The 13,503-nt window shown below is 39.8% G+C and overlaps 1 protein-coding gene across 1 annotated transcript in view; it reads right to left on the bottom strand.

Moving 5' to 3' along the window:
• LOC125633840 (maestro heat-like repeat-containing protein family member 1) overlaps positions 1 to 6,956 on the bottom strand; it is a 62,400-nt gene extending 55,444 nt beyond the window's left edge. The window contains exons 1-4 of the mRNA XM_048843697.2: positions 6,926 to 6,956; positions 2,134 to 2,252; positions 1,693 to 1,821; positions 331 to 493 (exon numbers count right to left, since the gene is read on the bottom strand). Of these exons, the coding sequence (XP_048699654.1) occupies positions 331 to 493; positions 1,693 to 1,821; positions 2,134 to 2,252; positions 6,926 to 6,956 (442 nt within the window). The remainder of the gene's footprint in view (positions 1 to 330; positions 494 to 1,692; positions 1,822 to 2,133; positions 2,253 to 6,925) is intronic.
• Between the last annotated feature and the right edge of the window lie 6,547 nt (positions 6,957 to 13,503).

Here is a 13,503-nt window from a genome sequence, read left to right as displayed (position 1 = left end):
CTCTCATTTTTGGCACAATCTTTAGGTTTGGGGCTAAAATATTTTGACAAAAAAACCAACCAAACAAAATCTACCGAGGAAAGCAGACACTTGTAATGAAAAAATTCATTTTGTCACAACCCCAATTTTCCATTGAAAGCCAGTTTACATGGGAAATTTTTGACCAGCCACAGAGTGGCAGTCATTATATGAAGGGTACATAGGAAAAGCCCAGATAACTCAGACCCGTTTAGTGGGGCCACACATGTGAACACTTCCCTGGAGAATAACATGAAACACTTTCCAATCTAACAAGAAACTCAGACAACAGGAAGTTCAGAAAGATGGTACCACTGAGTTGACAGAGCTTCTCCATCGCACAGAGGACACTGTGGTGGGGCAGAACTTTTGGCTGGAATCTTTCCTGTAGCGTGGCCACGACATCTCCTGGGCAGTGCTTCCCAATGGCCACTAGGATTGCAATGGCAGCCTCCTCAAATTCCTTCTTCAGTTCCTTGATCAGCACAGAGAAATTCTTGCCTTATTAGATGCACTCAGAATTACACATGAAGGACTTTTCTCTGTGGAATCATTACCATCAGAAAAGAGTCCAAGAGACAGGTAAGGGAGTGAACAGCTTCAGCTGAGATCTGGAAACCATGTCTCCCTTCCCCCCTGCCATGTTTGGGGAAGGAGAAGGCGGGGGGGGATAACGCAATCCTATCAGGGAACTAGAAAAGTGATCAACCTGATTAATTTAGGGTGTATCCTATCTTAGTCATTACAGTCCTATGGTCTCACTGCTACAGCATCATGGATCAAATTCATCCTTGGGATCCTATTTTCCAGCTTCAGGACATTGGTAACTCCCACTGAAATCAATGGGAATTACTCAGATCCCATGGCAAAGGAACAGGACCCCTGGCATAACTCCACTCACTTCAATAGAGTTACATCAGGGATGAATTCAGTCCTGTCATCTAAACGGGCAGAATGCTAATGAGGAAATAAGTTTAAATGGCTTGTTTAGACAGACAAAGGTAACACGCTATTCCAGGACAGGCATTGCTTTCCTACAATTATCCATGATAAAATAATAAAACAGCATTAAATTTGAGTTCCTGAAGGATCGCAAAGCACTTCGCATATAATATGTTGTATAATCTCTAAAGGATCATGCAGCCACAATTGGGGCTGATCATGGCAGTAGTTCTACACCAACAAGCTCTTTGGGACAGGGACTGTATTGTTGTTCTGTGTTTATGCAATGCCAAGGATAGTAGGGTCCTGGTCCTTTACTAGGTCTCCTCAGCACTATTATAATACAAATAATAAATGTTTATAATAATAAATAACATTAAATGACAGTTGAAGCAAAATGCATCTACAAGAGGATTTTCACATATAGTAAACAGAATGACTAGCTCTCGAACATAATTTTGCCAAAAGTGCCACAGAGCCTGTTATAGTTCACTTCAGTTACTGAATAAACCTGAATATGTTTACTTAACTCATGAGAGCTGACAAAATCTCAGCTCAGGTTATCATATGGGCTTCAGAAACGTGTCATGTGACATATGCCCAGGACATCAGTAACCATCCTTTATTGTTCATGGCACTATTACCTAAAGAAAGAATGAACCTCTGAATACGACCTGGATGTCTGGATTCAGTTTTGAGTCCCTCTTTCTCTCCTACATCTTATATTCTTACCGTATTCTTGATTAGATTAATGGAGGTGATGTCAAGCAGACGCTGAGCCAGGTCACTGTTCAGGTGATTGACAACACTGATTTTTCTTTCTAGGTTTCTCAAGATGTGGAGCTGGTGCTCCACAGACAGCTGCAAGGAGGACAGAAAACAGCGACTTAGGTTGATGTTTGGGAAAGTGAGAATTTAACATAGTTTCTGACAAATTCCGTGGATTATAATATTATTCCAACTGTTGTGATTGGTGGGATGGGTCAGGAGAGAAGGAATCAGAGCATATGGGAAACATGTGAGGGAAATAGACTGAATCAAATCAAGTAAGTAGAGAGGTGGGATGAATCACAGGGAACAGACGAGGGGAGAAGTTGGCTTATATGGGAGAGGCAAAATGAAGGAGGCTGGTTCATATAAACTGTTTTTGCATTGCATAAAGACTGTTCATACCAAATCATTGTTCTCAAGACATTCTAGGATGCTCTTTATCTCCAACTCCTCATTGTCCAATTCAGTGAGCTCGGTTACTCCTTCTCCCTTCCCCAAAGCCTTCTGGAATATTTTTGAAGCTGACAAAAAGAAAAAGTTAATTCTTGTCTAATAGGAGAATACCCACCTCCTCCCTGTCAAGCAGGACAAAACACACAGTGAAATGCACAGTCTCACACTATCAGTTCCTCTGGAAATGTTCCCTACATTCTGGACTAAATCCTTAGGTGCTTTAAATGCATTGAGTTCAGTGGAGCTGTGTTGATTTACACCAGCCAAGGACCTGTCACTCCCTGTCCAAAATGGTTAATGACACAATGGAATATAGAGGTTTCACACTATCATGATCCTGCAAATGCCTCAGATTTGTAATGCAGAGAAGACAGTGAACAGTCTGGAAGAAAAACGTAATCATGGTGACAGGGAAAGTGCTATGCAAATGAAGGAATCTTTAGTTTGCAATGAGAGGATATAGAACACATTGCACAGGAGCTATGGCCATCATCCAAAGACCATTTAAGTTAATGGAAAGACTCCCATTGACTAGACCTGGGTGAGTAATGTATTTTTTACTTCACTGACAATTGCAATAAAAAATGTTTTGGGTTGAACCAAAACCAAAATTTAAAAAAATTTCTGGTGAATTTAAGGTTTCAGAGTATCAGCCGTGTTAGTCTGTATTCGCAAAAAGAAAAGGAGTACTTGTGGCACCTTAGAGACTAACAAATTTATTTGAACATAAGCTTTCATGAAGAGAGCTGTAGCTCACGAAAGCTTATGCTCAAATAAATTTGTTAGTCTCTAAGGTGCCACAAGTATTACTTTTCTTTTTGGTGAATTTAAGAGTAAAAAAAAATGTTTCAGGTCAAATTAAATGTTTTGTTTAAGTTTCAAGCATTTTAAAACTTTTTAATTAAAAAAAAAGGTTAAAGGAACAGAACAAAAACTCATTTTCAATTGAAAGCCTGAAACATTTTTGTTTTGAAAATGTCAAAAATAAACTTTTTATTTTTTCCAGTGTTTTTTTCACCTAACAAATGATTTGGCAAAATCAACATGAATTTACTAAACTTTTTGGTGTTGCCAAACCTGCATTTTTTGCTGGAAAAAATTTCAGTCAAAACATTTTGTTCAGCTCTACCACTGACTTCTATGGGCTCTGTGACAGAAAGTTTGGATTGCTACAAGTTGCAACTTAATAAGTCAGAAGACTTAACAGAAAAAAAGAAAAAGATAAACAAGCAGTTATGAAAAACTGAATTAATATTCATTTTGATTTAAATAATAGTTTTCAATTGACCTCTAGACAGGTAAGCAGTCAGATGCCTTGAAAACTTTGGAGGAAAAGCGTTACCAAAAATGCAAAGTATTATTCATTTATTTTAATTAATTACAAATATCTGTCAATCTGTGAACCAGACACTCTTCTAATGACAGGGATAGTGCAGAAATTACCCATAAAACTCCACAGCCAAGTCAACCATTAATCTCAAGGGTGAGAACAGTGCCACCACAGGAAGACAGGAAAGACGGATATTTAGCTGAACCTCCTACCTTTTCAATAAGCTGCACAGGATTTAGCCACCAAAGTTGCAGGTTTAAAGGACAGACACTAATTCAGACACAATAGCCTTTAGTCTAGAGGTACCATGGCTATAGAAAACCATGAAGTATGGGGGGTGGGGGAGGAACAATGAAATTATGATGAAGTGAAAAGAAAACTAAAATTTAAGAATCATAGCATACCTATGCTGCCCCTAATCTGGGTGCATGAGGTCTCTAATAATTTTTGTTGCCCTTCTCTGGACCATATATGTTTCTGCTTTTTCTTTTTTTGATGTAACCAAGTGTGGTATCATTTTAGAACCAAATTCTTCTCTCAGTTCCAGAGGTATAAATCCAGGATAATCTTATTAAAAACCAGTTGAGTTACTCCCATTTACCAATGTTCTTACACTGCACCTGTCAAGGTGGTGTGTGAGCAAATCTGGATTTGAACCAGCATAACTGAAAATAGAACTTGACCTTCCCTGGCTGATATGTTCGCTTTTAGTTGATGATGTCTTGGCCTTGCAAGAGGATGGACTTGAATTTAAATGTTATTCTCTGTGCCTCTCTCTTGTTATCCTGAAACTAAACACAATGTTCAAGGTCACCAATGTATTTAACAGCAGATTTATATAGTCACAGTAACAATATTCTCCATATTGTTTTCTCTCCTTTTCTTAATATAGCTGTGACGGGTTTTGCTTGTTATGTGGTGATAGGAAGATAACTTGGTATTCAAGTCCTGTTAGGGAGATCACTGACGAGAGGAATTCTCCAGTATGACGTTTGGCTTTGGATCATTCAGACTCTCTGAAAGGCACTTCCTGAGCTGGGTGGGCATGAGTCCGTCCCTTTTCACTTCTCCTATAGTATCTAGCAAGTGATTTGCCTACTTCCTGGCCTGGTATGAATGTGCCTTTTCTCTTTTCTTTCTGTCCTAGAGCTGGACATATTCTCCTTCTTTCCTTTTCCATCTCCTATTTTCCTCTCTTCAAACAGAACCATTAGGAAAATAAAAGTGTTACAGCAGTTTAGAAAAAGGCCTTTGAGAGTGCATCAGGGTGAAGCAGGATTGGCTCTGTTGTTTCTACAGCCCTTTCAAGATGTAAAATGCTGCGCAAATGCTATTCATCATTAATAACAATAATGTTTTATTGAACTATTACAGGAAATAGTAATACCTTGTATGTTAATACTGTAATATAGCAAAGTTGGCTTCCTCTATCAATTTCCTGTTTTAAGATACTATTATTAAGTTACCTAGGACCAATATAGAATTATGAAAAAGTCCAACATAGCATATGAGAGCATGGAACAAACCCTAATGAGCCAAGTCACGTACACAACATATGGCCACAGAACGTGGATACATAAGTTCTTAAATGTGCTGTAGTGCACAATCCTACACTGGCTAAATCATAAGGGGTAATGATGAATTAATTATATATTATGTCAGCTAAAGATTTAGTGAGAAAGTAGGGATGGGAAAGTCATTTAAAGAGACATTTTTGGGTAGATTAGGCACAACCTGTAGTTGTTTTAGACTAAAACAGAAACAATAACGTATGTGAAAGTGGTTCCTTCCAACACTGAAGTACTTGGATCATTGTACATCCTAATTTGGGTGTGGGGTCTTTCATAGTGAGTTATACACAGATTAATTAGAGGGGGAAGGAAAGCAAATATCACATCATCATTATTTTACATTGATGTTGTGGTAGTGACTAATGACCTCAATTAAGTCATAACAGCATCACACTAGCCACTGTATAAATGTATAGTGAGTGACACTTCCTGCTCCAAAGAGTTTATAGTCTAATAGACAATACATAACAGGTGGGCAGTAGGATGGTAAGGTAAGATGGGGTAACAAAAACAATAGTGTGTTTTAGTACAGACTAGCTGTAGCTAAGAATTATGCACAATCAATAGCAGATATCACAGTTCACCACAGACATATAAAGGAAAAATGCCAAAATCACAGGTCTCATTTTAATATCCTGTTGCTGCTTTTTGACCTGAGTGGCTAGTCAAATTTTAGGGCCCTGGGGATGTGCCAGTTGGAACAAGAAATTGTTGGAAAGTAGCATTTTCTTTGACGCTTGCTTTTTTATTTACAAGGAACGTACAAAGTCTTCCTTCTCTGAATTCAGGAGGAACCAAGAACAAAAGGTGCAGTTTCACAGCCCCCAAGCCTCTTTAGCCAAAACCAGACCCAAAATTTTCTCTCTAAGTCACACTGTGCTCACAAGCTAGTGCTTGGCTTTCTTGCTTTTTGCCTCTGCCTCTCGGTGTTCTGTCTGTTCTCAGTTTCCATGTGTTCTGCCTTCCATCCCGCACACAGATGCAAAATGAACAATACTTATCAAAGCCTCGCTGCCTGCCCAGTCAGTCCAAACTGTGGGGTTTTTCACAGTCTCCTTTTGTTTTAGATTGGGGGCGTCTGATTAACTCCGTTATGTAAATTGAAAGGTGCATTCACACTCTGTCCCAACAGATTTGTTATCAGTGCAGTCATCAGCACCTCTCAGCATAATGCTCTTTTCTTTTACAGTAAAAGCTACTTAATAACACTTAGCTGATTGTTTAAAATATTGTAGGACTTCTATACACTGCATCTCATTCAGTAGCAGCAAACCTCTCTACATCATAATCAAATGACAAATGCCTAGCCTAATTTTGAAGAGCTCCTGCCCACGCTTACCTTTGATGCAGCCAGGTTCAAACATGGCAATGCTTAAGGTTCTCAGTTAAATTAGTGCAGTTGTTTATTATAACAGGATTGTCTAGTGGTTAGGGCACAATGGGACCCAGGAAACCCACGTTCACGTCCCTGTTCCACCCCAGACTTCTTGTATGACCTTCTGCAAGTCTCTCTCTACCTCTGTTCCCCCTCTGTAAAATGGGAATAGCACTTTCTTAACTGACAGATAAATACATTAAAGATTATGAGGAACTCAGATACTACAATAACAGGGAACAGATAAGTACCTAAGAGATAGATCCACCTGCCCACTATCTCTGAACAAGTCTCTTCAATCAGTGTCAATATGAAGGAAGCAAGAGTCTCCTCCTAAAACCCGATTCAACCCAGTAGCGAGATTTCTGTTTTCCTGGAGTTAAAGATTATTTACAAAAAAACATTTAAAAAGTATTTATCAACTGTTCTCACTGGCATCTGGGGAAACAAAAAAAAGTTACTTACTTGTAACTGGAGTTCTTCGAGATGACTGCATGTTCACATATGTGGGTAGCGGGCTGACCAATGCAGCCTAACGGTAGAACCTTGTCCAAGCAGTGCCTATTAGAGCACATGTGTGCCCCCTCCTGCTGCTCCTCTCACTGTCTTGGAACGTTCTGAAAGGGAGGCTACATAAGGGGTGCTGCACCCTCTACTGCCTCAGTTGCTTCCACCACTGACCCAAAGGAACCAAAATAGGACTCTGAGAAAAGGGGAAAGAAGAGCAATAAGTGAGCGTAGGCAGAGGCCTCTCAAAGAACTTTGATTACAAGTAACCAAACCTCATTTCTTCTTCAAATGGCTCTGCATATTCGCACTTACGTGTAATTTGGCAAGCAGTGGTAAAAACCCAGGAGATGAAACAGTGTCCTAATTAATGGTTGCAGCACTGCTCCACCAAACCTAATATTTTCTCTTGAAGCCAAATCCAGCGCATAATGTTTAGTAAACATATGGACTGACTTCCAGGTAGTAGCCTTACATTACGTATTGCCCCAGTAGGAATAAACAAATGATGCTGCTACTGCCCTAGTGGAATGAGATCTCACAACAGTGGGCACAAGTATTACTGCTAACTTGTAACATTCAATTGCACACTGCTTAACACATCTGTAAATAGTCTGAGCAGATACATGACAATTCATCACTCTCAGCATAAGAAATAACTTAGAAGAGTTCCTAAAATGCTTAGTTCTATTTAAATAAGATACCAAAGCTCTTCTAGCATCTTAAGTATGTAAAGCACTTTCCCCTTTATTAGCATTAGTCTTTGGGGGGGGGGAAACACTGGTAAATTAACTGATATGAAACTGCGACACTATTTTTGGTAAAAACCTGGGATCAGGTGTAAGAACCACATTGTCTTTGTGAAAAAAAGAGTAAATGGAAGCTTGGCTATCAAGACATGTAATTTGCGCATCCTCTGGCTCTTGTTAGAGGAACAGTAAACACAGTGAGTATGAAAATATGAAAAACTCTCATGAGGTATCTGATAGCATTTGTCTGGTATCTTAGATAGGCTGATAAAATACACAGTCTTAGCAGGTTGCAAACAGTATGGGTAAAGATGTCCTATTCCTTGAAGGAAGACCTACAGTGTTGAATACAGGGTGTGACACCTCTTCCACAGGAACGAGGTAAGTCCAAAGTGGATGCCATACAACCCGCTGATTTGTGGAATTGCAAAGGATGCTCAGAAAGATGATGCAGCACCAATGTCCATGCTTATCAGGTGACAAATCAGGATCAAAGTCAGTATCCACCTGACCCTGCTCAAAAAGAGGCATGACCACCTCTTCTTCTTCCGACAAAATGTCAGGAACCACCATTTGAGCTGCAGACGGATCTGGCAGATTGGATCCATGTAATCCTCAGCTACCAGATCCTTATCAGTCAGAACCCCATTTTTATAGCCATAAGGTGGATGATTCAAAAATTCTGGGGGTAGATTAGACCACGGAGACCAGGACTGTCAGTCTCTCCAATCATTGGGATCCAGGAACATATCCATACGAGGAACGCTCCAAAAGACTGAGGAAACCCAGACTTAGATGGCAAAAATTTGGATGGTTCAAATCTTTTAACTCTTCCTCTATCCTCTTCTGAGGATCCAATCTCAGATCCCATTACAGCTATCGTCAGAGAAAGCAACAGCGGGTGTAGAGACATAAAAGGTCAGAAGGATCAGCCTGGTGAACTTCTAGGAGTAGGCGGAGGAGGCGGCAAAGATGGATCTGGAGACAGTCACAATAATTTTCTAATCTACCCCTCTTTTCAGATGAAGCAGATTTAGATCTATCAAAGCCTCTCTCTTCCTCTTCCCCAACAGTCTCTCACTCAGATCCGATGAATGCTCAGAAGCTTAACAGGGAACATCAGCCACCTCAGTAATAGCCCTTTTCAGAATCAAAAGTGACACTGAATTGGGAATGAACAACAGTACCAATATTATGGGTTTAGGCATCAGCAGCTCTGGAAAGAGTTTCAGCTCCATAACCGTGTGCTGTGAAGCCGAATGTGGAAATGGTTTAGATTTCAGTGTCAGAATTGCAGAGGACATGAGAGAATCGGACAGATCCAGTAAGTCTGACCTATGGGATCTGGCACAGCTAACAGTGGCAGTCTTCTCTCTCATCTTTTTCTTCAGAACCAACAGCTTAAATGTGGGGTCTTTAGCCACCAGCTGACCTGACAATGCCTTTGACACCCTAGCAGTTTTAACAGGATGGTCCAACAAAACAGGAACAGGAGTGGGAACCAATGACGACCCAGACCAGTGGGATCCTTTAGGAACTTTACTCTTACCAGACAAGGCAGTTGGAGATGAAACAGGCCTCTTGGTCTTCGGATCCAACAATCTCCCAGAAACCATTGGCTTAGGAGCACATACAGACTATTCTGCCTCTCCTTACCCGCTCTGGGTGTGTAAGTCTAACCCATAGAACATCAAAAGAAGGAGAGTGACTTTCTCTGAGGCATTTAGAGCACCTAATGTGGTCATCCAATTCCAGGAAGCTAGCTGGGCAAGAAGAGCATCTCTTCAATCCTGGCTTCTTCTTCTTCAGTTATGTCATCACAGGGAACCAAACCTAAAACTAAAACTAAACACTAAAAGCTAACAACAACAACAACAATTATATAAAGGCATTAAAATATAGTAGAAAAACCCAGACCTGTTGCACTGGAGAGGTTCACTTCCATCTGGCATAACTGGTTGGAGGGAACTGAGTTGGTAAAAGGCACAGCATACCCTGATATAGCCTCATCCTCAGAATTTTTGAAGACACTGAGGGGAGGGTTAAGAGGAGGAAGATGTGTGCAGTGACAGGCACTGCTCAGAGAAGGTTCTATTGTTAAGATGCACTGGTTGGTTCGTTACTCATATGTGGGAATATGCAGAGCCACTCCAAGAATCACATTTATTCTCTCTTTTAGGTTACTGTGTGTAAATGTTGACTTTTTATCAACTCTTTATTTAAAAGCTCCAATACATCCAGTTATCAATGTCATCTAGACATTCCTCCAGACATACAACCAGAGGAACAAAGGAATATAATGGAAATTGCCATCCAGGATCAGATCCATGCGCCATGTAATGTCCCACTGTGATCAGCACCAGATGTTTCCTAGAAAGGTGCAAGAAACCTCCTAACTGCCAGTAAAGACTGGCTTAAGCCTTGAAGCATGAAGCTTAATATCATCTCCAAAATGTATATTAGCATTAACTATAGCAACTCTGGCTATTCTTATTATCCATACAAATGTTCAGTTCCTTTTTTAATCTTGCTCAGTTTTCGGCTTCAGTGACATCCTGTGACAATGAATTCTACAGTCTAATTGTGTGCTATGCGAGAAAAAAATATTTCCTTTTATCAGTTTTGAGTTTACCACCTTGTATTGAATATCCGTTTGGGTCTTGTGTTATGAGACAGGGAGAACAGAAGTGATTCAATTTGCAGGGTAAGCTATAGCTGCAGCATTACATCAGATATTGTAATCCTTTGTTTAGAAATTATGTCAACCAGAGATGCCTGATATATATTGAGCAGCAGGCTACAATAGGTGCTGGCAAGAACTACTCTGCATGAGCCATTTTGCATCCAAGACCCATTCTGCATGAGCAGAAATGTTTTCATTATTTATTTATTTCAATGAACACAATTTATTGTGTGGATTTAACCATTTTCTTCCAGCGTTTGCAACCCAAACATTATTCTGTTGTATTAAGGCATGAGAATCAGCAAGTGAAAATGACTTATCTAGCTTCATTTCCCAAGGTGAGTGAAATGCAAAGGAGTAAATAAACAGCGTAAATGATGAAAAGTAAAGGTGAGCGTGAAAAAGCCCTGGATCCAAAGATGCTCAGGTTTTGGAGTATAGTTAGGAGCCAGATTCAGAGTTTGAGGGTGGGCCATCTTATCCATGGTAGCCAAACAGAAACCTTGAATCTGAACATTGCTGAACTCCTAAGAACTTATATTGAGGAAGGTAACTGGGAAAGGGCTGGTTTTATGAGCTCATTCAACCTGCCTTCTAACACAGACCCTATGCTACATAGAACTCAGACTCACTCTCTTCCTGGTGTTATAAATTACTAATAAAACCATACAAAGTTCTGTTCAAACTTCTCCCCAGATTTGGTTGCTTCTAGCTCAGTGAAACTGTACTTTTGTTAATTCATTCTGTTTATTGGTTAAGATGAACTTGTACATCACCATGTTCTGTACTTCTAGAACCTAAAAGACACAAAGTATATTTGTAATTTAGGAGAAGTGAATGTAACTAGCTCTTAAAATGCTTACCGTTATTCTTTCTCAAAATGTCTATCTGAGTCTCTCCTACGCAGTAAACCTTCCCCTTCCTTTTGCAGACTGCACTAATATCAGGCTCCACATACAGTACAGACACTTCTGAGGTAAACTGAAGGATGATCATTTCTTACTTGAAGGAGAAAAGAGTTTGAGGCAGGTCCTCAGCTGGTGTAAATCAGCATAGCTCCCTTAACCCTAAAGGAGAGACACCAATTTACACCAGCTGAGGCTCTGGCCCTAAATATTCATTAGATCTTTAGGTTTTTCAAAGCAGAGTTCACTGGAACAAATATAAGAATATCCAGTGTCTACCCATGCAACCAACTGAATGCCAGTGACTTATCCATTGTCAGGACAGGTCATAATGGACTACCATACTGTTGCTAGGAGATCAGCTACAAGGCTTGTTTAACAGATTCTTCTGGTAGTCACTTAACTCTCCTCTCACTCCATTGAAGTCAGTGGGGTTACTGGTGTAAAACCAATGTAAAAGGAGCATGAAACCCAATGGCACTGAGTATACAAGGTTTGGGAGTTGGGCAGGGTCAGGGAGGGGCTATCAAATCAATCAATCTGGTACAGTTTGAAAACCTCAACAACTATATATTAATTATTTGTATTGTGCTAGCGCTTAGGAGCCCATCATGGGCCATGACCCTATTGTGCTTTGCACTGTAGAAACACAATCATATGGGCCAAACCTTCCCAAGTTTCCTCCTTACATAAGCAGTGTTTCTCTTTTAAAAATATGAATAGTTTGTTATTGATCATGCCGTTTCCCAGAAGCTGACAGGGAGGTAGGGGGTGAAGAAGATGCATTTACAAAATAAATGCTGCCTCCCGTACCCAGGTTGAATACCACCATACTCTATTAGTATTCTCATTTTCCTCAGTAGAATTTAGTGGTGGAATAAGGTCCTCTCCATGCAAGTAGAGAGAGGCAGAATCTGACCCCAAATGTGTGAATACGAAAAAATATGGAGGAAGAGACCAAGTGTTCTGTTTGTTTGTCTCTTGACTATGTTTTGAAAAAAATACAGGAAGAGCTAATCAGTGAAACCTATGGAAACAGAGAAAAGGAAAAACCCAATCAACCCAACATTCATGCACCAAATTGCATCAGATGAGTGGTGGGAATTGGATCATTTGAGTGGTGTATAACAGTGTAGCAATAGGCTCTCTCTACTAACTGACCTTTCTTACTTAGTATAGAGGTCTTGATGCCCTGTTGAGCATGCTCTGAAAACACAGAGATGGAACAGGATCCCTGCCCTGCTGAGATTACAATCTAAAAATTCAATCCTACAGATACTTACATTATGTGGGTAAAATTTATTCACATATAGTTACATATGCTTAAGAGTTTGCTGCATTGAGTAACCCAAGTATCCAATTACATGTTTTAAAAGAAATATATTTCTCTTGGTGTGGGCACATTCTTTTATTTTATTTGTTTGGGGGAGGAGCAGTTATTTATAAGTAGTTTTACCCTCTTAACATGCTATCATGAAATGATGTGTGATTATTTTTTTAAAAGTCTCAATCTGATCTGAATTAGTCCACGTTCAGAAAAAATGACAGGCTAAGGGGAGTGTAAACCAAACCTTACTTCACTTACTTCTGACGTTCTAAGTTCATAATTCTGTGATACCTGGCCAATTATTAATAACATCACTAACATTTGAATGAGCAAAAGAGAATTCTCTGCTTTACGTCAGCCCTTACAGACAAAACACAGAATTATGTATTCCTTGTTTAGTGTAAACAGTGTGCTTTCTGCTATATACAACACAAAAGAGACTCTACCCCAAAAAACTTGCAATCTAGAAGACAGACCTTGCTTCTTCAGTATGATCTACACAGGCAAATTCCTATTCCTCATGTGCAGTCCTATGGACAACACCAGTTTACACTAATTGGGGATCTGGTTTACCACCTTATCCACACCTGACTGAAAGGATTATAAGCTCTCAGAGATGTTTGACAATTATGGACCACTTAAAGAAATTAAAGGAAATTAATGGGTGTAGGAATCAATTTTAAAAAATGATGCTAAGGCTGCTAGGAGATGAAGTGATAGCTAATTTATAATCAGTGTCAACAATTAGCCTAATTATTAGGCCTAAACCTTCAAAAGGGACTGTGACTGTTCTGCAAGATGCTGATGTCCTCAACTCCCACTGAAGTCCATGGGAAATGAAAGCACTCAGCACCTGGCAGCACAGCCTTAAC

This window comes from Caretta caretta, chromosome 3, assembly GCF_965140235.1.
Source record: "Caretta caretta isolate rCarCar2 chromosome 3, rCarCar1.hap1, whole genome shotgun sequence".
Taxonomy (NCBI): domain Eukaryota; kingdom Metazoa; phylum Chordata; order Testudines; family Cheloniidae; genus Caretta; species Caretta caretta.
This window is presented reverse-complemented; position numbering and strand designations above follow the sequence as displayed.